The sequence below is a fragment of the Neltuma alba genome, unplaced genomic scaffold (assembly GCF_004799145.2).
Source record: "Neltuma alba isolate B1F8T4 unplaced genomic scaffold, ASM479914v2 tig00010701_pilon, whole genome shotgun sequence".
NCBI classification, from domain to species: domain Eukaryota; kingdom Viridiplantae; phylum Streptophyta; class Magnoliopsida; order Fabales; family Fabaceae; genus Neltuma; species Neltuma alba.
The window spans coordinates 172,286-197,134 of record NW_021635537.1 but is presented as its reverse complement, the minus strand read 5'-3'; the positions used below and the strand labels follow the sequence as shown (position 1 = coordinate 197,134).

Below are 24,849 nucleotides of genomic sequence, written 5' to 3'. Positions count from 1 at the left end.
TACCTTAACTCTTTAAAAAATTTTATGCTTCAAACAAAACCCTATAAATTTAAAACATTATGTTTTTCAATTTATTTATTTATTTTTTTGCTGACAGCATTCTTATTGATCAATCTATCCTCTAATGATATATCAATTTATCATACTACTTCTGATTTTTACTATAAAACCAGTTGATTTAATTGAGAAGATTAAGAAGTCACTAAATTATTTTAAAATATCTATATTTATCATCTTTTTCAAACTAATTTGACTCATTTATAAAATGATATATAATCTAATGATACACATAAGTACCTTAGAGGTCTCATGTAACATGTATTATAATTAAATAATTTGATAATTTTCTTAATTTTTTTCAAATTAGTTAATTAGGTCTTATGTTAAAGATTGAAAGCAGCGTCATTAGTTTAGTGCATATCATATAATGGTGATAGTGACTAGCTAGGTGTCGGATGAAAATGGACAATTGAGAGATCTTTTTTTCACGGGGTTTAATCGAAAATTCTACAAACTAAATTAAATAAAGGGTTAATTTTTTTTATTTGATCGAGGGTTTTCCCTTTCAAGACTTAGAGTGTAAAAGATTTGTGCCTTTTTTTTTTTTAATTACATTGAGGGTTTTCTCTTCCAAGACTTAGAGCATAAAGTGTTTTTGTCTCTCTTAACAAATACTTTTTCTAGAATTCAAACTTGTGTTCTCTTTCTTACGGGGTGAAACCGCTTATCACCTCAATCAACAACTTGTTGGTAATAAAGGGTTAGTATTATTATTAGTTCTTTTTACTTGATCGAATTTTGATTTTAGTCTTTATAGTTTCTAATTGTGATTTTTAATCCTTGCAATTTCATTAGGAATTAAGCATAGTTAATATTATTAAGTGTACGAACCAAAACTACGAAAACTCATTAAAAATATATAGACCAAAACCAAAACTTCTCTCTGGACCCCTATACTTTTAATAACAAGTCTTGGTCGTTTTGGTTCATATTACTTAACCGGATTAAACTCATTAAAATCTAATGTTATTAAACTTAGACTAACTCTTTCTAAAATTATAAGGACAAAAAACACTATTTGAAACTATAGGGATTTTAAAACTAAAATTTGATCAAATTATAAAGGCTAACAACAGTGTTAAAACTCTTAAATGAATTTTTTGTGTGTGGATAATATCCAATGTAAATGGTGCCTAGCTTTATCTGTTTCTTCTTTAACGTGTCTACTTTAGTCTAACTTCACTTTCCCATGCAATAATTTCCTCCTCATCTCCCAACCACAATTTTGTCAGTTTCATTCCTTCATTAGGATTTACTGCCATTTTGCATAACCAAGGGTATTTATGTAAATATCCTTAAAAAATTTAAAAGTTCTATAAATACCAATCCATGTCACTCTCTTTGAGCGCAGCCTTATTAACCCTAAACTTGAAGAAGTCACCTCCTCTTTCTTCTGCAGATCATTCTGATCATTAATGGAAGCAGAAGTGATTGATCTTACGAAGTCTCCCCCATCTTCCCCAGAAAATCCATATAATAAATCCTCAAGAATCCTCAAATTTACAGCTTATATTTATTCCAGGAAAATTCGATTTAAGGTCAAGAAATCTTGCTTGCCCTTCTTGACCTTTAACCCTAACCCTACCAATTTGGGAACTTCCTTGTTTTCTCAAGCAACTGATCAGCCTATGAATGAGGACCCTTGGACTCCTAAGGAGCACGAGTATGTTTTCTCTTTATCATTATCGTCTTTGCTTTCTAATAACTTCCATTTGCAGCTTATTGTTCCCTAGCTTCTCTTGTTTGTTACTTGTATTGTGGACCGATTTGGTCCAAAATATAAATCAAGTTTGATAATATATATCTAAACCATTTGATCTTTGTTTCCCTATTTGGCCTTTCCATGTAATTAAACTCTGTAAGTATCACCCTAATCCTTATTATTTGTCACTTGTGGGGGGATTTTAGTCTTTTTTATTTGTCACTTATATCATTTTTAATACTTCATTTTCAATTCTAGCCCTATTAATTATAGTAAAGGTGAAGAAAGACAAAATGAGTGGGAGAAAATATACTAGTGTTTAATGTTATCCTTGGCAAGGACAAAAGTAAAAGATTTCATATATTAAATGCTCTCTTTGATATATGAGAAATTTCTATAAGTGACAATTAATAATGATCAAAGTGTTAATTAATCCATTATAATTAATATAGTAGTATTGAAAAGCTTTATACGAATGCTATATATTTTTTAGTTATTTATAACTGATGTTTTTTGGCTCACATTAGGTGGGTAAACCAGATTTATATTATGGGCCAGAAAAGTATTTATTAATCGGCTAAATTATATAAAACCTTCTGTAGAGGATTTATAATGAAAATTAGTTAAAAATATAATAGTCACTTAACGGCCAGAGATTAATAGTATAGAAAGATTATTTAAATTTAAGCTTTGACATGTCAATACGTGTAAGTGACCAAAAGCTGAGAAAATTTTTGTATAATTTAGTCTTATTAACTATATATTCTTATTCTCTCTTCTTGTCTCTTTTTTCCAGTTTTAATCTCATTTAATTTTTTTGGTCTTAAACAAGGGAATTAAATGAGAGTATTTTGGTCTATGTGTATAGTAATATTTTGCATTAATAGTGTGCAACTCTATTACTAGTAATGCTTTCAATCACAGATGTGGTGGATGCAGTCAACAATTAATGGTGGTAGCCTCACTAAATCATTCAAATTAAATTTATTAACTATGCACTGCACGTCCTAAAATATTATCATTTGATTTCTCGGTTTCTTTAATTAATTGTCTTAATTATGAAAATATATGTATATACAAGAATACTGTACTCTTTTTCCCCGTTTAAAACTATACACTTAGCTGTTACGATTAACTGTGAAAATTTTGTTTAAAAAAGGTTAAAATGCATATTTGCTTTGAAAGTTAAAATACTAACATTGATTGATCACTGAAATAGTAACATTAAACTGTTAACAATAAGAAGTAACATTGTTACGGGACAAATTGACACCTAAAAACAATTCCTAGTGCCCGGTATTCTTCAATAAAAATTTTTAGGGCAAATTTACATATTATTCAGTACTCCTTAAAAATTTACTATTAAGATTTTCACGTAAAATGTATAATCTCATACACATACACGCAGCCCACTCGCATCATCAGCTACTCCAAGGCGTTAAGGTGAGGATTGTAACCGTGACAAGATTATGTGTGTGTGTAGAATGATCAGCATCTACAGTCATCACCACAATGTCATAAATACTTGAATAATATATATATATATATATATTGTAATTCTATAAATTCATGTGACAGGGAATTTTTGATGGGGCTGAGGAAGTATGGAGGAGGTCGACGGAACAAAATCCTAAAGGACTTCGTGAAGAACAAGACAGGAAGACAAGTTGAGAAACATGCCACAAGTTTCTTCATTAACTTCCTCCAAACGTATCTGAATTCATGTGTACCCGCCATAGCTTGTAATAATAATAATAAAACTGATCTCATGGCCACATTGGCCTCTGTTCTGAATCCAAACCCTAAAAATAATCAGATGAAGGAAGAAGAAGAAGAAGGTATTGGCCAACCACCAACCCTCATTCCCTTCTCAAATGGAGAGGCAGGTTGCAGCCGCGATGTGATCTCTGAGGTGGCGAACACTACAAGATCGTGTGTTAATGTTGATGATGATGATGATGAAGGTGAAGTTGATTTAGAGCTGCGCTTGGGTTGTAACAGATACTAATAAATAAATAAATAAATAAGTTAGGGACAAAATTTGCAATTCTAGGAAAAAAAGGTCATCATTGGTTATGGGTTTAGATGTCCCAGAAGTTTTTACTCGGAAGAACTAGACAGTCGAAAGTTTGTTTTAATACAAATTTGTCTCAAAATTTAAAATTATAGCAATGTTGTCCTTTACCTTTAAAAATATTAATAGTTAACGTCACTATTTTAACGGTCAACGTTAGTTACATTTTTAACAGTAAGAGACAATATTACTATGATTTTAAACTTTTAAGGCAAATTTATATAAAAAAAAGAATTCAAAGTCTCTGGTGCTCCAAGTTTTGGGGGCAAATTTACTCATTAACCCTTAATAATAATGATAATATTATTATTACATTATGGAAATTATTTTTTTTTTTGTTTTTTTGGGGGGGGGGGGGTTAAAAGGAATAGAACAGAATGTAGTGGGAGCGTCCTCCCTTTGGTGGCCATGGGGGCTACACTGTGTAGGTGCCTTCCCTTGCAGATGCACATGGCTTTGCTTTAATATTATGCAACTCTCTACAACCACCCACGCACAACCTTTGACTATAACATTCAATAATGAATATCTTTCTGAATTTTTCTTTTCTTTTATTTGCAAACATTTCTTTTCTGGGATTTCTAAAAGCCAGAAACACAAAAGAACAAAAGCACTATACATGGCATACAGAAGAGAGTTATTTTCAAACAAAGTAGGGGGAAGTGTAGGTGAAGTGTGAACACATGAATTGTTTTTCTATGAAGGCTGCAAAAGGCCAGGAATGATCATCATACATAATATCGATTGTACCTTTTTTTTCCCCTGATTTTAAATATAAGAATTAGATTTATAAAAATTTAAAAGAATTAATTAAATTAGTTATTTATGAAAAATATATATTAATTTTCTTAAAATACCTCTTTTAATGTATCATTTGCGTTGGAAACTACTATCTCTTAATGAAAAACTCTTTTAACATGTATAATAATTAAGGAGAGTTTAAGGTGAAAAAATAAATTTATGAGATAAAATGAATGAAAACTAATTATTATATTTAAAACCAAAAAAAGTAACAAACAGGATTGAGTTTAATGAAAATGGTTAGTCCCTCACAAATCCTCATAATATGAAAAATTAATATTTAAATTCATATTACAAAAAGTACTCATATTTAGTCTTTATAACGATATCTTGAATATGATTATTTCTAATATAAGAATATGCGTGAAATTAAAAAACTAGAAGAAGTACAATATTAGGACAATTTAGCATAAGCTTTGACCCTTGTCTTGACAAAATGTACCGGGAGTTACACCCTTTATTCTTCAGTCAATTTGGGGAAGAAGTGAAAAGCTCGTTACTCCTCTGGTCCTATTGATGAGTTATTTTCAATATGTTTCATACAAAGCAAAAAAAACTTTAAACTACTCCTCCGGTCTTTAATATAGGACCCAATTCTTAAGTTGGTTTTGGTCCTAAATATAAGACCTATTTATCATATTTATCAATTTTCTCTAAATTACCCCTATGGATACTTCTCAACCATAATCAAATAGAAGAGGGAGAGTGGGTATTAAGAAAAATGATTGTGGTGTTTTAGGAAAAATGTGTCACTTTTCTTATAATTAACTAACTTACCTAACTTCCTTAATCTAATCAAATTAGTTAAATGGGTTTTATATTAAGGACCGGAGGAGTATTAACTCTCATTTAAAATTTAACAACTTTTCAACTTTATCCCTATTTAATATACATTATACGTCATATAAATAAAATTGACATAATAATAAATAAAAGGTAAAATTATACTTCCATACAAAAAATTTCTTTCAGTGTTTTATGAATATGACAAAAAAATATCTTCTCTCTTTTTCCTACAAATAAGACCAATGGAGTATAACTGAATCGCATCCATTGATACCATCTCTTTAATTTTATGACAGACTTAGCCAAGTTTAAAGTTGTTTTTTTTGCTCCGTTGAAACATATTGGAATTTAAAAGTGCCCCTTCTGAATTTATTATAAATTTCAAATAAATAATTTATAAATAATAATAAAAATTTAAAAGCAATAAATAGGTAACAATATACTTTTGTTTTTAAATATACTCTTATAATAAATAAAAAAAGGATAAAAGAAAATGAATGAGAAAATATGATAAGAGAGTCGGGCAAAATAAAGAGAATAAATAATTAACAATAAAATTAAAAAAACACATTAAAGATTAAGATAAATTCAAATTAAAATTTATAAAATAAACTACACTCATCTCTCGATTTTAAAGCTTATAAATTGAACCACAAGAAATAAACTACAAACAGAATGAGAAAAGCGAGTTGGAAGGGCCCAGGATAGCTTAAATGCATTAATGACAGGGAAAAAAATGTGAGAGGAACATGAAATGTTGGTAGAATTAATTGAAAAGGAAAGGAGACATGAACCCGAACTTCAACCTCCTACAGACAAATGCATGATACTTATATAATAAATCATTTGAGTGAGAAGAAGAAGAAGCGAGCACCTAAAAATTGGCGAGAGAGAGAGAGAGAGAGAGAGAGAGAGAGAGAGAGAGAGAGAGAGAGAGAGAGAGAGAGAGAGAGAGAGAGTCTTGCCTTGCACGTCCCCTTTCTCCGATAATGCAATTCATTGTGGGCCCCACCCTCCTCTGCTCAAACCCCCACACCACACCCACATCACCAACCTCCCCCGCCATTCTCCGGTCCCTCCATTATACCTTCACGCGTATTCCTTACTCCCTCCCAACCTCCCCTCTTCTTATTTACTTTTAAGTAAATCAATCCCACCAAAGCAGATATTAATCTAAAGTTTGTTATAAATAGGGCATTGATTACCTTTTTTTTTTAAATATTATTAATCCAATCCTAAATATCAAACCTATTTTATAGTACAAATTATATTATAAAATAAATCTTATATTTAAGATGGGATAAGTATTTGTTAGTATTCATTAATTACAACCTCACTGCACTTTTTGAATGTAATTCATGGATCAATTTGAATTTTTATTTTATTTTCAAATATTTTAATGATCAGAGAAAATATATATACACGCATACAGGTGTAATAATTTACAAAACTTTAGAACTAATTAATAAATTTTTGGTAAAATGCCTGGATAAAAGGACATCAGAAGTGAAAAGATGAAAAAGTATTTTTAAGGTGTAAATTTGTTGAATCTGTTTTATTGACATATACTCCCTTGATTAAATGTATAAGACTTTTTTTCATTTTTTTTGGAAGAGTGGTTTCAAGTTTGTTAATATTAGATGTTTTGAAAACTGCAATACAATTATCCATAAAATAATTTGGTTCCAAAAACACCCTTTATTAGTTAAGAGTGATGTGGACCCACTAGAAGTCCTTTTTTTTTTTGAGATATAAGGAAGCGGGTTCAATCCCGCATGCACACACCACTCGGCCAAGAGGCCAGTGGTACTAGAAGTCCTACTTTAGGAAATAGGAACCCAAAAAATTAAATAAATGGAGGGAATATATAATATAGGGTCGGGTTTGTTTGGAACTTATAAATAGCTTATAAATTACTCCCTCGTTTTTTATTATAAGAGACATTTGATGCTTATGGCATGTTCTTATATATAAGAGACACTTAAAAGTTATTTCTACTTTTTTGTGTTGATTTCCTATTTTACCTATATTTATTGTCTCAAACTCACACTTTCCTTTCTTCTGATTTCTCTTTCTTTTAATAATTTAATTATTCTCTCTCATGCTCTCTCTCCTTATTAATGAGGGTATTTTTGAAAAAAATTGTATTTTTTACACATTGATTGTTCCTAACTAATTTTAACTGTTTTTTTATCAATATAATTCAGTTATTCGTTTCTTATAATAAAAAAAAAGGAGTATTTTTTAATAATGATTTACGAAAGCCATCTACTTCTACATAAGAACGTTAAATGCCATCTAAGGACATTTTTAAGCCATCGAAAAGTCCAATTTGCCACTGGTTGAACTGGCTCTGGTATTAATAGACCAGAGTTGGCCATAAATTCCCCTTACTTCATCATCATCTTCCTCGTCCTCGAAATCCATTCTTCTCAGAACCACACGCAACTATGTCCCCACCATCCAATCTTCTCCTTCTCTTCTTCCTCTTTCTTCCATTGCTCCTCCGAGCCCAACCTCCTCCGCCGTCTCCTCCTTCTCCTCCTTCTGCTCTCTGTAAGTTCACATTGTACCCAAAACTATGTCGTTCCATGCTTTCCGTCATCTCCTCCTCCCCGTCGGACCCCTACAATGCAGGCAAGTTCTCCATCAAACAGAGCCTCAAGCAAGCCAAGAAACTCCTTAAGGTCTTCGACGACTTCCTCCGCAGCCACCGCCATTCGGAATCCTCCCCGGAGGTTCGCGCCCTCGACGACTGCCGCGACCTCAGCCTCCTCAACCTCGATTACTTGGAAGCCGTCGCGGCCGACCTCCAAGCTGCAGTGACGGCCTCGGCCGAGCTCATAGACAAGGTCGAGAGCTACCTAAGCGCGGTGGCGACCAACCATTACACTTGCTACGACGGACTTGCGGCGGCGAACAGTAATATAGCGAAGGTGCTGGCGGTGGCATTGAGGAATGTGACGGAGATGTATAGTGTATCATTAGGGTTGGTAAGTGAGGCTTTGAATCAGAATGTGAAGAGCAAGTTTAAGACTCGCAAGCATGGACTTCCTTCTCAGTCTTACAAAGTCAGACAGCCTCTTGAGAAGCTAATTCAGGTACGTTTTTCTTTTCTTTTGTTGTTTTTTTTTTTTGGCAAGAAAAATATATTTGCCGGCCTGCGTATACAATATATATTAAGTACTTAACCCCGCGGGGTTAGGTCGACTGGTTGGGGTCGTCCTAGCTTAACCACGGATCTCGGGTTCGAGACGTGGGAACGCAGCACTCCAAGGGGTCAGGGGGCGCTGTCCGTATGGATCCTTGCAAGCCCCTGAATCCGGATTAGTCTGAGGACGTTGTCACAGTTGAAAGACACCTATTTTCTTGGGATACCGGATGGAATAATAAATAAAAAAAATATTAAGTACTTTTCTAATATAAAATTTAATTGTTTAGTTCATTTTAATTCTAAATATAATACTTATTTTTTATATTTATCAGTTTTTTATAAATTATTTATATTAATATTTTTTCAACCATAGAGGAAGGAATGATACTAAAAAACATAAGTATGATATTTTAAAAAAAACATATCATATTTTTGTAATTAAATAACTTATCTAAATTTTTTTAATTTAATCAAATTAATTAAATAGGTTTTACGTTAAGGATGAGTATTTTTTATTCAATATAATCCTCATTTAAATTCATTAAATATCAGAAAAATGTAATTTAAATATAAAAATGTTGGATAAAATTACAAATTTGTTTTATTTTCAAACGCAATGTGCCTCATATTATAAGTTTTGTACATCCAAGTATATACTCTTTTTAGTTTAAAATATAAGATAAATTTTGTTAAAAGAATTTGATTTTTTTAAAACAAGATATACGTTTTAGTTTTGATTAAGCATGAAATAAGTTTTTTCTAATGTTGCCTCTTATATATATTTTTTCCTTTTTGATTCATTTCTTAAATTTTTTGCTTATTATCTTTATTAATAAGGATATATTTAAAAAAATAAATACCTTACATATTTATGATTTTAAACTGATTTTAACTGATTTCTTAATAAATATTAATCGGTTAAATTTATTTTATATCGTAAACCGGAAGAAGTAAAACCCTTATTATTAATTAACAGAAAATAGTTTTAATATTAATAGTTTGAGAGTAAATTATAATTATAAATTTAATAGAAAAATTAATTAAAATATTATACTAAGAATTCTTCAATTAGAACATTAATATTAAATTTGTCGCATACGTGTGCTCTATATGAAGCATGTTCTCCGAGTCAAAAATGGGGGGCAGGAAGGAAAATTGAGAGGTTTAGGCATGGTCACCGACACATTATGGGATGATATCAAGCAATATTTTAAATTATTTTTTTAAAAAATAATTTTGATAATTTTAGTTTTCTTGGAAAAGAAAAGCTGGCTAGCTGTTTCCTGTTTGGATTTAAATTTAATAGATTAGGTGTAACTTTAAATTGTACTCCTAAGTTCATAATAATGCTGCTCTGACTAGTTTCAGCGCAAGGCTTCCTACACCAATAAATGTGAATCAAATAAACCACGGTTGAGGAATAACTAATTTTAAATTATGTATGAACATCTCGCATCATATTCTTTCTGTTCCTAATATAACATCTAATTATTAAATTAATTTTAATTTTAAATATAAATTTATTTATCATATTTATCAATTTTTCTGAATTATTTTTATTGATATTCTCTCAACCATAATTAAATAGGAGAGGGAGGAAAGATATTGAGGAAGATGATTATGATGTTTTAGAAAAAACATATCTATTTTTTATAATTAGCTAACTTACTTAACTTTCTTAATTTAATCAAATTAATTAAATAGAGCTAATATATATTTAATCACTGTGTGATGATGTAGCATCTTCGATTTTAATTATAAAACTTCATTTTATAAATGAGATTTTATAATTAGGGATGGACGTAGTATAAACTTTCTGTGCTTTTGGACCAATTAGATTATACTTCTGGCGGGTAGTGCCTTCTAAAAGTAATATATTAGTCTTTTCCATTTTGTTATAATCAAATGGGCTAATCGTCTTGTGACTTACTGACATTGAAGTTTCTTGTAACTCGGAGGTTATAGGTTCAATTTTACATCTAACATTACGCCCAGCGTGCTTGTCCCTTTAATTAAAACAATTTACCAAATTTAAAACTTTTATCTTTTTTCAGTAAAAATTATACTACTGAAAATATTTTGATAAGTATTCATGCTATAACTAGGGATTCTTTAAAAAGTTTTTTTACTTTCAATTTAATCTTGTAAATTCTATTGCTTGTATATCACTTGATTTTGTATAGTTTATTTTGGAATCAAAATTATTCATTTCATTCTGAATTTTTTTTATCAAATTTAAAATTTTTATCTATTCTCATATTAAGCTAATGATTTAACTATTTTTTCTTGATTTTAATGAAATAGTTAAAAGTGCTTTATAATGAGGACAAAAAAGAGTAGGTTATTATTACTGGATTAATAGAACATCTATTATTTATAAGTTTTACAATTTATATTGATGTTGATGATTTTAAATTTTAAAATTTTTTATAAGAAATAATTTGCCAACCATAGTATGGTTGCAGGTCAACCAACTTCTAACCACTTGATCATATCATACTACCAGTCACGTGGGACACGTGTCAATCTCACGTGCCCAGGATGATGCACTGTCTTTCCTGTATCAGCAGCATCACCATTCACCGACAGTTGAAATCAGATTTTGGCCTTAGTAGCTATACTTTATTTAATTACTATTTTTTAAAAAAGTTATAATTTAAATATTGTTTTTGTCATATACTCCTCCGGTCCTTAATATATGACTCAATTGTTAAATTGGTTTTGCTCCTAAATACAAGACCCATTTCTCATATTTATCAATTTTCTCTAAATTACCCTTATGGATACTTCCCCAACCACAATTAAGTAAAAGAGGAGAAGAGGTATTAAAAAGATAATTATGGTGTTTTACAAAAAAGTGTTACATTTCTTATAATTAACTAACTTACTTAACTTCCTTAATCTAATCAAATTAGTTAAATGAGTCTTATATTAAAGACCGGAGGAGTTTATATACACACACATATTATGTACATCTTTCTTTCTCCTGTTCCAAGAAAACAGTGTCGTTTTAGAAGACTAAGAATATATTTTCTTTCTAAATATAAGATGTAGTTTATAGTTTAATCTGATCACAGTGCTTAAGCTTGCAATCTGATCCATGTTTGGCTATTGGGAAAGTAATATGTTCTTTTGCCAATGACCAAACCTCAGGTAGTTAGTGTCTGTTTGTCTAACTAGAAAAAGAAAGTAATACGTTTTTAATTATTATTATTTTTATATATAGAAAACTTGAGCTTAAGATCTTGTTTAAGGGAAACAAATGACAAATCATTTGATGGAAGTTTTATTTATTTACTTCTTTGTGTACGGAAGTTTTATTAACTATAGACAATGAAGCTAATTACACGCTTGATTAAGACACATAATGGAAAAATGAGGGGCTAAATTATGGTGCAGGTTCTTCGGGGGAAGTACAGTTGCAAGGCATCATCAAAGTGCAAAAGCAGAAGTGAGAGGATTCTTCTGAGGGAAAGTGAAAGCAAAGGGATTCTATTAAACAGCTATGCAATTGTGAGCCATTTTGGCACTGATAACTTCACCTCCATTGGAGAAGCCATTTCTGCCGCACCTACAAACCTCAGACCAGAAGATGGCTACTTCCTTATCTATGTCAGAGAAGGATACTATGAAGAATATGTCATTGTTCCTAAACACAAGAAGAACATCTTGCTCATTGGTGATGGTATCAACCACACCATCATCACAGGCAATCACAGTGTCATTGATGGCTGGACAACCTTTAATTCTTCCACCTTTGGTAAGACTTCTACACACACCCCGGTCCTTAATTTAAGTTACTTAACTAATTTAAGTAGATTAAGAAAATTAGTCTTGTTAGCTAATTATAACAAGGAAAAACCGTTTTGGAGGTAACTATATTTTTTTTTTTCAATTTTTAATGTGGTACCTATGTGTTTTTTTCTGTTAACTTAATCTTTGATTTTGCTCTATTAACATCATTAACCCTTGCATAGAGACTAAGGGTCCATTTGGAACAGCTTATAAGTAACTTATAAGTTGTTTTTTAATAGTGATTTACGGAGTACGAGATAAGCATGTGAGAAGAGTTTTATCTTGGCTTACATGAAACGTGCTTACAGGGGATTTCTACTGCTATCCCAAATAGGCACTAAAAGTGCTAATAGAACAAAGTTACAAGAGCTAATATTGCTAAAAATATAAAATTAAATAATTTAGTTAAGAGAAAGAAAACACAGGTACCAAATTAAAAATTAAGAGAAAATATAGGTATCTTTAATACGTTTTTTTGTAGAATTATTTTAAGGAGATTATCATTTGTTATAAGGGATATATTTTTTCTTAATTTTTAATTTGGTACCTATGTGTTTTTTCCCCCTTAACACTAGATCACATATTAGCTTTTAGGTCAAGTAAATTAGTTTGAGAAAAATTAATACATGCCAATGGGACCAAATCCAATCCTCCTCCTAGCTCCTATATTAGCGATGGAGATGGCATATATAGTTTAGTGTTCAAGAACCATGCCAAAGTGATTCAAATGCATATCCATCTATTCTTGTAGCCTTTTTACTTTTCAACAACCCCAAAAAAAAAAAATCCAAATTTTCTAAGTTTGAATCCATATATTGTGTATTGTTTCAGCTGTTTCTGGGGAAAGATTCATAGCAGTGGACATCACATTCAGGAACACAGCAGGTCCAGCGAAGCACCAGGCGGTAGCAGTGAGGAACAATGCTGATCTCTCCACCTTTTATCGATGCAGCTTCGAAGGATACCAAGATACCCTCTATGCTCACTCCCTGAGGCAATTCTACAGAGAATGTGAAATTTATGGCACAGTTGACTTCATATTTGGCAATGCAGCTGTTGTATTCCAAAGCTGCAAAATCTATGCCAGGAAGCCACTTCCATTCCAGAAGAATGCCATCACAGCACAAGGCAGAACCGACCCGAACCAGAACACCGGAATCTCAATCCAGAATTGCAGCATTGAAGCGGCACAGGATTTGGCTTCAGATTTGAACTCTACTAATACTACCACCACCACAGGCTTGACATACCTGGGAAGGCCATGGAAGTTATATTCTAGAACGGTGTACATGGAGTCTTATATTGGGGATGTGATTGAACCTTCTGGTTGGTTAGAGTGGAATGGGACTGTAGGGTTGGACACTTTGTTTTTTGGTGAGTTCAATAACTATGGACCTAGGGCTAGTACAAACAATAGGGTTCAATGGCCTGGTTTTAACCTTCTGAATGCTACTCAGGCTTTGAACTTTACTGTCCTGAATTTTACACTTGGAGATACATGGCTTCCTGACACAGATATACCATACTCTGCAGGATTACTAGGAAATTAGCGAGTCAAATTTTGCAGGAAAAGTAATGAATTTGATTCATCGTTGTTAGTCAGAAAGTTAGATTAAATGTAACTAGTTTTTAAAAATGATATGAAAGGTTTGAGTATTGTGATGTAATTCAGAAACAGTGTATTTGCCGGTAAAAATTTCCTTTAGATTTATGTATACTGCAAATTAGCCTAAATGTACCAATTTTGTGATGTAATTCAAAAGCATTGTCTTTGCAGATAAAGTCACCTATGTATTTGCCAATTACACTTGTGCCTAGTTCAAATTATACAGTTCTCTGTAATTTCAGAAAAGAAATGGAAATTTTAATGATTCACTCTACTAGTATGACAGTAATTGGCATAAAATTTCTGGTTTTAGGTATGAAGAGGCCCATAAAAAAGGTGATCAAGCTACATTATGATTAGTCAGTTCAAGAGAGGAGATTATTCATAAGTTAGGGGGAAAAGAGTTTTCTGATGTAACTCGAAAGAGTATATCTGCAAATGTAATGTGCTCATCAATGGTTACTTAGTACATCACTCTCATTGCAAAGTAGTTTCATTAAAGTTTATGTTTTCAAAAATTCCATGAAGATCGTAGTTCAAAGACACCAAGTGTTAGAAACTAGAGACCTTCTGTTTTATTACATTAATGACTTATAAATGAAGATTCAATATTAACTCCGTCAATTTGGCTTTGTTTAGCTCTATAAGAAAGGCGTAAGTACTGTATCTTATAATTTCTCAATAATGTGAATTGAAGTATTGAATCAAATTAATCAATAGAGTGATGAAAAGTTATATTAATACACAGGAAAACCATGATGGCAAAAGAAAAAAACCAGAAATCCAAAGAAAACTCTCAGAAAAGAAGCTTTGCATTATGTGTATATGAAATAAAAATTGTCACAGAGAAGACTTGTAGGGGGTAATTGTGGCCGGAATCCATCGGTCTCCCTGAAGAAAGGCCTTAACTGTGAATCTATTTGCTTGTTTAGCAGAAATTGTTCTTAAACCCTTCCATTTGACTCTACCTTTTGTTGAAGCACCGGGTCCAAAGTTCTGAAACTCAGCATAGAAAATAGTGTCTGGTGCTGAGTCTCCCACCCATGGCAACCAGCCACTAGGATCAATTAAATCTCCCATTGAAGATTGCATGAACACAGTGGTTGAGTAGTTCTTCCATGGCCTTCCCAGATACGTTTGCACAGAACTCAAGTTCCCAAAGGGTGAGATTCTGCAATTCTGAATTGAAATCCCTGTGTTCATATTAGGATCTACCTTCCCTTGTGCTGTGATTGTGTTCTTCTGCCCCAACATAGGCACCTATGAACAGAACAAAACCATTTTAGAAACTAACTAAACACTTACAGAGAGTCCAAGAAATAAGCCATACTATTTATAACTTATAATACGGCTTGTTATGGATGATGTTTAACGATCTGATTGAATTTAAAGTTATGAATGACTACTTTTTTACTCCCTCCGATCCTTCTTACAAGTTTGAAATAACTAATTCATGAGTAACATGCAATTAGCTAAAATTAGTTGAAACAAACCCAAATTGAAGCTTATGAAATGGACCACAGCTCCTTTCAAATTTGAAGCTTATAAACAGGATTGAAGGGAGTTTTTTTTTGCCCCACCTTTGGGAAGATGTTGGAATTTTGAATGACAACTGCAGAGTTGCCAAAGATGAAATCAACAGTGCCAAAGATGTTGCATTCTCTATAGAACTGGCGATGTGAATGAGCATAGAGAGTGTCCTGAAATGCATCAAATAGGCATCTGTAGTACACAGCCTGATCAGCACTTGTCATTAGTGCCACAGCCTGGTGCTTCTGTGGCCCCGCCGTGTTGCGAAATCCGATGTCCCTCGCCATGAAGTTCTTCCCAAAAACAGCTGAATCACACAGTCATAACTGAGAATCTAAAGCTACATTGATAAAAGAAATCCAATGATAAGTGTAAAGGATGAGAATTTTTTTTTTAGTACCAAATGTTGCAGATGAGAAAGTGGGTGTGCCATCAACAAAGTTGAGACTACCAGACACAATTGTTCTGGTCATTCCATCGCCAATCATCATCACATTCCATTTCTTCTTCTCAACTCTAACATTCTCATAGTAAAGTCCTTTCTTCACATAGATCACAGTTCTCTTCTTGCTCTCTTCTGGGACGTGTTTGAGTGCTTCAGAGATTGTTCTGTATTTTCCAGACCCATCTTTGGCCACAACAATGTCTGCTCTCTTCTTCAAGTCCTTGTCTGATGCAAGCAGCTTTCTGTCTTTCTGATGAAGCCATGCTGGAGCTTCGTTGTTATTTGGTAGGGTCAATAAACGTCGTCGTCTCAAGTTTAGTGTGCTTGTAGCCTGCTGAATCCAAGTGATAATGGCCAGACTGTTACTAGTAAACTCTGTAGAGTTCTTTAGGTAGCTACTAATTCTGTTCTTTATTGATCCTTTTGCTTCCTCTAAGCCATCTATGCATGTTTGTTGGTATGTTCCTGTAAGATCACACAATCACACGAACGATGATCATAGTATTATTCTTAACTATGCATCTCAATTATTATTGTCGAGTAACAGAAATATTAGAAGTGACAGCTAAGAATACTTATTTCAGTCTTTAATACAAGAGCTATTTAACTAATTTGAATAAATTAAGGAAGTTAAATATATCAGTTAATTACAATAGATGTGACCTCTCTACAATAACACTGTGTGACACCAAATTATATACTCCTCCGGTCCTTAATATAGAACCCAATTTTTGAGTTGGTTTTGATCCTAAATATAAGACCCATTTCTCATATTTATCAGTTTTCTCTAAATTACCGCTATGGATACTCCCTCAACCATAATCAAGTAGAAGAGGAAGATGGGGTATTAAAAAAGATGATTATGGTTTTTAGAAAAATGTGTCACTTTTTTAAAATTAACTAACTCACATAATTTCTTTAATCTAATCAAATTAGTTAAATGGGTCTTATATTAAGAATAGAAGAGTATTATTTTATAAGTTAGATAAATTAGTTGTGGAAACTGATAAATATAAGAGATAAAGTAAATTGAAATTTATATTTAGAATCCAATTTAATCACTTAATTAGCTTTTATATCAATGACTAGTGGTAGTAGTACCTGTAGCACTTAACCATGTTTGAAGATCTTCAAAAAGGTCAAGAACAGAAGAATTCTGCCCAGAGGACAAGGAGACATTCAGATGATCAATAGCAAGATCCAACAGCTCCTTGCAATTTCTGAAAGATTCCATGGTCCTGTTATCATCACCAATCAAATCCTTAAAAGCTCCCTTTTTACCAGAAAAATACTTATCAGCAGCATTAGAAACTTCATCCAATGCAACTTGAAGAGACAGCCTGAACAAATCCTCAGGCTTCATCACTTGTCCTGGTTGAACCACACGTCCAAGGCTGGCATAACAAGCATCCTTGTACAATGTCACATCACACACGGCTTTCACTGAAGCAGAAATATCAACATTATTGCTACTACTGTTGTTTTTGTCGTCCTTGTCGTTGTTGTGAGCAAGACTTGTTCCTAAGACAGCCGCCACAACAACGCCGACCAGGACAACGGCTGACAAGCTCATGACGGCGATTCGCCTCCGGGTCTTTCGGCGAGCTACGAGCCTTTCTTGCTCGGATTCGTCGAGCTTGCCGTAGGTAGACATGGTGAAGTTTGTCGCTGTGTTGGTGGTGTTGTGAGTTTTAGTTACATGGCGACGACGTTCTTTATTTATATGCATGAGCAGGATTGGTGACGCGGTTTTACGTGCTTGGCACTAAGTCTTTGTATTGCATATTTGCATGCAACATTAAAGGGTGTGCCTCCCATGTTACATATTTATGTAAAAGTTGACCTTTAATATATGTTTATATTTATTCGTGTGTATGTATGTATGTATATGTGTGACAAGAATGTCTGACTTTGACAAAATAAACGTGTTAAGAGGTTCAGAATTATTTTACTAAATTTCACTTTGAAAAATTGTTGATAAAGCTTAACAATGCTTTCTTAAGTACTCGCTCAAGTATTGTCTGAAATTTTTACGAAGAACATTTCATGCTCATCATAATAATGAGTATAAGGTGCTCATTTTAATTTGGACCATCTTCATTGATATTGGATGGTTAAGATTGAATTTAAATTTTCTATATATTTTAAATAATTTTTTATTTTAATAGACACAGAATTCAAAATAAAAATAATCTTATACTACCTCCGGTTTTTAATATAAGAATTAATTGTTAAGTTAGTTATTTGTAATAATTATACGTTGTCTTTTCTAAAATACCCTTGCTAATCATGTATTAGCAAAACAAACTACTATTTGATTAAACCTTTAACGGAACCAGATCCTCTCAGTATCATTTTTCTCAGAATCCCTCAGCGTCTTGAAATCTTGTCCATCCAAATAATCTGAAAGCTCACAAATCGCCACGTCATCAACAAGCTATTACAAAATACAAATATTCTTCCCACGTCCCAGTATCCCACAAAAAGAGTCTTCAACCTTCTGCCCTCTCTCTCATCTCTCGATTCCTAAGTCAGCAGCAGAGTTGAATTTCACAAACTTGATCCAACTTCTTAATCTCAAGAAATCAGAAAACATTAATCATATAACTCGAAAAGCATCCGTTCGCCACTAATGATCAAAGAAAATCTTCATCACTCTCATCCTTCCCTGTTCAATCTTGCCAAGAGCTTCCTTCGTGTTAAATTTTCTCTCCACATTTTTCTCACAACAGCTCAGCCCAATTTTCAATAAGCTTCAACGATTTGCTCTTACTAGTCTCAACCCCTCCATTTCAACATGAAACTCTTCAACTTGTACGCCTCTCTGTGATCATTCTACTCATCCAACTCACTATGTTTTGAACCAAGGTCGTGCCTTTGAGTCAAATAGTTCATCGAGAATTTTCACGTTAAAATCTCCAGAATCACGACGCTGAAGCTCCATGCCTCGGTCTTCTTCATGATCCCGCCACGTTGCGCGTACTTCGGCGACGTGTACAGCATCATGATCTGCTGAGCATTATATAGATTGACGACATGAATGAGGACCTAATCTGTGAATAATAGCTCGTATGGTTCATGGAGAGCACAGTGCGGAACTCCACCTTCAAGAGACGCTGGTAGTGGCGGAGGAGAGTGGCGAGTCCACAGCCAAATTCATTTTTTATAACTTGATGATGTGGTGAATTGTGAGCTTTCAGATCATTTGGACAGACGGATTTCAGGACGCTGAGGGATTCTGAGAAAAATGATACTGAGAGGATCTGGTTCCACCTTTAACATATGTAACTACTACAATGACTATTTTGAAAAAAATAAATAAATATGAGACAAAGTGAATTGGAGTCAAATATTTAGAACCAAATTAAAAGTTAAACTAGCTCTTATATTAAGAACCGAAGGTAATAATTTTTTTTTCCAACAAAGATAACCTTATAACTAAAACTTTTTTAAAAAATAAATTTATTATTAAAAACACCGCATATTAAAAAAATTTTAAATATAAATAATGCATATCAAATTTAGGATAGTCTAAATTGCATTTAGTATTGAGCACACGGTGCTCATTCTTATGATGAACGTTGAATGAGAACCCAATTTCTAGTATTATTCCCCATTAATTATTGGTTCGTCTTACTACATTAATTATATCCACACCCTCTACCTTTCACTCTCTTTCCAGTTTTTTTAAAAAATTTCGGTCTTTAATACAAGCACATAATAGCAATTCTGTATAGATTAATGAAGTTAGTTCAAATTAATTAGTTTTTGTAAAATATCACAATTATCCTCAATAAAAATTATTAGTTACAGGGATTTGGTTAATTAATTAGGAAGTTTTATAATTAGTTAGAGATAATAGATGTAAAAAAAACTAATACGGTCAACAAAACATGTTATATTCTGAAATATTTTGAAGGTCCTTATAATAAGAAATTTTTTATTTGCGTAATTTAGTTGTTGTATATTATGAAAAGAATGAGAGGGGGAAAAAAAAAATTGCACACGTGGCCAACATATTCTCACGTGGCAGATGATGATGCTTAGTATGATGCTGACTGGATTTTGAATCTTCTGGCTCTTTCACACAAGAGCTCTCCATAGTTTTGTAGAGTCATAAAATTAACCACTTACCCGCTTGATCAGCATCTTCAAAGGGGATGTGAAAAACTTTGCTTCTTTTTTTTTTGGGGGGGGGGGGGTGTGTAAACAACTTTGCTGCTCTTTATTTATACAAACTTTTGGTTTCAGTTTTCGGTTTTTTGTTTTTTCCCCACTTCAGGAATTAAATTTCATCAATTAGAAAAAGGACTATATATAATAGCTTCACTAGTTTTGGTTTATACTACTACATCCGGTTCTTAATATAAGATCTTATTTGACTTTTATTTTGGTTCTAAATATTCAATTCACTTTATCTCTCATATTTATGTATTTTTTTTCTAAGATTGTCCTTCTAATAATAGTAGTTTTATCCAATACACTTGATTATCAAGGATATTTTAGAAAAGACAACACCTATTTATTACAAATAACTAACCTAACTTACTACCTTGTGTCCTAATTATAAGAGCTAGTTGATTAATTTGAGGAGATTAAAAAAATAACTTAAGTTAGTTATTTGTAATAAATAAGTGTTATATTTCCTAAAATATCCTTATTAATTTAATGTATTGGCTAGAGCTTAGAACTATCATTATTAAAAGGACTATCTTAAAAAAAACATAAATATGAGTATTGGGGTCTTATAATTAGGACCAAGATAAAAATCAAACGAGGTCTTATATTAAGGATCAGAGATAGTATTTTCCTAATATACTAAAATTAGTCAACTAGCTTTTATATTTAGAATCGGAGGTAGTATTATTATTATTGTTTCAGTTTATATGTGAGTTTTAGTTTTTAGTTTTACATAAATGCCATTGTTTGTTTATTGGATTCCCTAACAGGTCAAGGGCGACTGGGATTAATTAACAGGATTAGGAATGGACGGCCACGATTAAATGGAGCGTAAGAATTTGTGCCATGTGTTATCGTGGATTGGGCCATCAGACTGCGTGCCGATGTGGTGGTGCTAAATGCCTGGCACGTCAGATCTGATTAGCTGGCTTTTTTTAAAGGGTTTTTTTTAAGAATATTTAATTAAATATCTATTCCGTGCGATTTATTCCCAATTTTTTCAAATTAACATCATATTATTCAGATTTATTCTAAGTGTTATTTCGTTCTTATATCCGATTCTTATTTCACCCTTCATTTAAATCTTTTTAAAAAGTATTTTAGTACAACATATTATAAATCTTAATGGTTTGAATTAGATTTAAATAGCCTGTATTTGATTATTAAAAAAAAACACTTAGTTCTCTTGCCCTGAGCCTACTTTGTCATTTCCTGGGGTCTGCTCATTATTGAATATTGTACGTTAAATTATTATTAGCTCTTTATCTATGTCCCCTTTGCCTGTGCCTTAGCTGGAAGAGAAAGAGAGGGTGAGAGATGTAGGAAGAAAAGGTACAAGAAAATGAGTGAAGAGTTCTGCAAGTACGCGCTAGTATTTGAAAATTATTTAGGTACATAAAAACACTTTTTTCTATTAAATTTTTTTTATGAATATTTTCAATATATTTAGAGTTTTATATTAGTAGTATTACTATAATGTTTAGAGAAAATTTTGTGATTTGGGTATAGAGTAAGTATTAAGTTTTGAAAATATTTGACCGTAGAAATTTAAAGATATATTATTAAGAAATTTTAATCGGTTCAGATTTGTCCATTTATTACTTTTGGTATTTAAAATTAAATTTATTTGTTGAAAAATCTGTCATTTATGATATATATATCATATTAATACCGATTAAAACTAAGTTAAATAATTTATTTAGGTTGTTTGATATATTATTGAAATTTTAATCAGTTTATATTTGTTTATTGATTGTTTTGAGAATTTTAAACTAAGATTTTAGTTGGAAAATGTATTATTCAAGATATATAGAATATTTTTACCGATTAAATTTAAGTTAAATAACTTATTTGGGTTACTTAATATATTATTGATATTTTAATCAGTTAAAAAATATAAAATAGGTTAAGACTATATTATTAGAAAAATTTTGAAACTGGAAACCTAAGTTATAAATTGAGATTCTTACAATATTAGATAAAGACAATATTTTATAAGTAATTATAATTTAAATGAGTTATTTGGATAGAGAAAAATTGTTATTTGAAGTAAGAATTTTTGGGTAGTAAATATATATATTAATAATAATAAATCTTATGTAATTTAAGTTATTTATTGGTATGTATATTAAATTGTATCTACATTATTTGTAGATTATCCTGTACTTCAGAGTCTATAATTTGTGCTCTTATTTCTCAAGTTGTGAGGTTAAGCTTGGAGTAGAGGTAACCGGGATTAATTTATTTTATATACATGCTTTGGATTGTAAGGTGTTTCTTATATTTTTATTTTCTCAAGTTAATTTGTGAAATTATGCCTGTGAATAAAGTGTATATTTTCTTATATGACAAATTTTGGTGAAGTGGGAAGTATGTTGATTTAATTATGCTTGAGTTGTGCTTTATTGTAAATTTTGTTTTTTTGTGGTACTGAATTTAATATTAATATACTAATATTATGTTATTGGAAAAAAATGTGTCGTACATTGTTTGAAATTATATCATCTTGCTTTGAAATATTATGAGATTTTTAATATATATATATTGTGACTATGCATGAGGTTCATATGTGGAGGTTAGGATTTTGTTATGTGGAGGATAATTGTTCTTGAAGCCCGTGCGGCATGCCTACACTATTGATCCCAGTATTTGGCTCTTTTGTTAGACCCCTGTAGTTCTTCATTTTCCTTGGCCCAGAATTGAGAACAAACTCTTGGGTAGACACCTCTTGCACCATAGTCCATTCTTGGGTGGTGTAGGTATAGGAGGGGGCCCGTTGCTTGATGTGAGTAGGGTGACCTTTGGCCGGGTTACTCAACACAGAAAGTCCAGGTCCTTGTCAAGGAGTCATAAGGAGGAGCAAGGTGATGGGAGGGCATATTTCATTTCTTGTTGCATATATGTATTTTTATATGCGTTGTGTTGTGGATGGAGAAATAGACTCTTTTTATGTGATTGTATCTATTAAAATATCATTTATTTCTTAAACTATATTTAAACACTACTTCACCAACTTACCATCCTACTTGTATAAATCATAAATTAATACTTGGTTACTGGGACTTTACGTCTCACCCCGCTATTCCTTAGTGCTTTTTAGGAGAGCCATCTAGTTTGGCTCAGCATGAAGGGATGCAACCAGAGGCATAGGCGAGCATAGCCTAGTAGTCCTCTTTTGGTTTAGGCATGTAATGTTATGTATATTGCCATCTTAGGGCTCATGACTGTGTTGACATATACTTTCTTTTGTTTGGATGACTGTATTTGATGGAATGCTATTAAAATGGCTAAAGGCCATAAGACTCTACTATATGTGATACTCTTATGTGTATGACTTGTGGGCTGGGTTAAGTACTCTATGTTTCTTGTGCCCTAAGTCTTTGTGGGATGAATGTTATGTTGGGCTTGTGGGCAATTACTATGCCCTGAGGCTTTGTTCTACGTGTTGTTAAATCCATGGGTGTTTTATGTATCCTGAACCACTTCGGATGTTTTCAGAATAAGCCAAATTCTTTATAACCATGGTAGTATTTTAACGCTCTAACTCAATTCTTTTTCTACCATGGTTATCATTTTGTTTTAAAAAAATGGTTTTATAATTATGTATTAAAAAGAGGTCTTTTCAGACGATAGAATACGTGGCTGCATGGGAGAGAGGAGGAGTTGAGGTGTAGTTGATGATGACGTAGTGGATCACAATGATGGACACATGGCAATAATATGGATGTGAGAGAGAAGGGTTGGTGAGGTGCCAGTCATCGATGATGTGGTGGCTCATGGTGGCTAAATTATTAATCTGACTGTTGAATTTAATTTTTTACCTGTCACAAGTCTATTCTCCATATTGTGGCTCAATCTAATGGTGAAGGAATTTTAAAACAATAATTTACTATACAGGGTTTTTTCTGCAAAGTTTTAAAAAAAGAGTTCAAAGCGTACCTAAGACAATTCATACAAAGCATAATATATATATATATTAGTTATAAAACCACTCACCAACTTCATACCAGAACATGCAACAGATAAAAATTTGGTTAACTGGTCTCCTAGCTTAAATTATCTTTTAATAAAACCACTCACTAATTTCATACCAAACCATTCAATTTCTAAGTTCCTTTAACTTAAATTATCTTTTTAATTATTAGGTTATATAAGTAGAATCATCAAATTCATAACCTATAGAGAGAATTCCTAATTTATGGCTTATATTCTATCTTCATATAACTTAGACAAGTAAATTTAATATGAATTGGGTTATTTTCACTACAGGAGCTAAATCATTGATTTGACTGTTAAATTTAATTTTTTTCCTGTCACAAGTCTATTCTCCATATTGTGGCTTGATCTAATGGTGAAGGAATTTTAAAACAATAATTTACTATACAGGGTTTTTTCTGCAAAATTTTTAAAAAAGAGTTCAAAACGTACCTAATAACTCGTACCTCGGAGATTAGATTAAGAATCCAACTGTTGAAACTGACGAGTTGGATATCAAAAATAGGATGACAAAATTCCAGCCTGATTTAATAGTTTACAAACTCAAAACTAACATTTTTCTGAGACTGCCTTAAATGTATATAAAAATTATTTGGCTTATTCTTAGTCTACCTATCACCTCCTATATATTGACTCAGAGCTCCCTCATTTTAGTATTTAGTTGATGTAGGACCTCTATATCATGTTATGTTATTTCTTTCTATAATATTACCACACATTT

The 24,849-nt window shown here is 32.0% G+C and overlaps 3 protein-coding genes across 3 annotated transcripts; 2 read left to right on the top strand and 1 right to left on the bottom strand.

The window, feature by feature from the left end:
- Positions 1–3,350: 3,350 nt before the first annotated feature.
- Positions 3,351–3,770, top strand: LOC114758439 (uncharacterized). Its single transcript, XM_028947471.1, has one exon. It carries the CDS (start codon positions 3,351–3,353, stop codon positions 3,768–3,770), a length of 420 nt encoding a protein of 139 aa, XP_028803304.1.
- A 4,102-nt stretch (positions 3,771–7,872) lies between these two features.
- Positions 7,873–13,922, top strand: LOC114758456 (probable pectinesterase/pectinesterase inhibitor 25). Its single transcript, XM_028947490.1, has 3 exons — positions 7,873–8,524; positions 11,977–12,337; positions 13,204–13,922. The coding sequence occupies exons 1-3, from the start codon at positions 7,874–7,876 to the stop codon at positions 13,920–13,922; spliced, it is 1,731 nt and encodes a 576-aa protein (XP_028803323.1). The 5' UTR covers position 7,873.
- An 896-nt stretch (positions 13,923–14,818) lies between these two features.
- On the bottom strand, positions 14,819–17,607 carry LOC114758459 (putative pectinesterase/pectinesterase inhibitor 24). The gene is made up of 4 exons (XM_028947502.1): positions 17,055–17,607; positions 15,909–16,418; positions 15,559–15,815; positions 14,819–15,238 (listed from the first exon to the last, which is right to left on the bottom strand). Exons 1-4 carry the CDS (start codon positions 17,605–17,607, stop codon positions 14,819–14,821), a joined length of 1,740 nt encoding a protein of 579 aa, XP_028803335.1.
- Between the last annotated feature and the right edge of the window lie 7,242 nt (positions 17,608–24,849).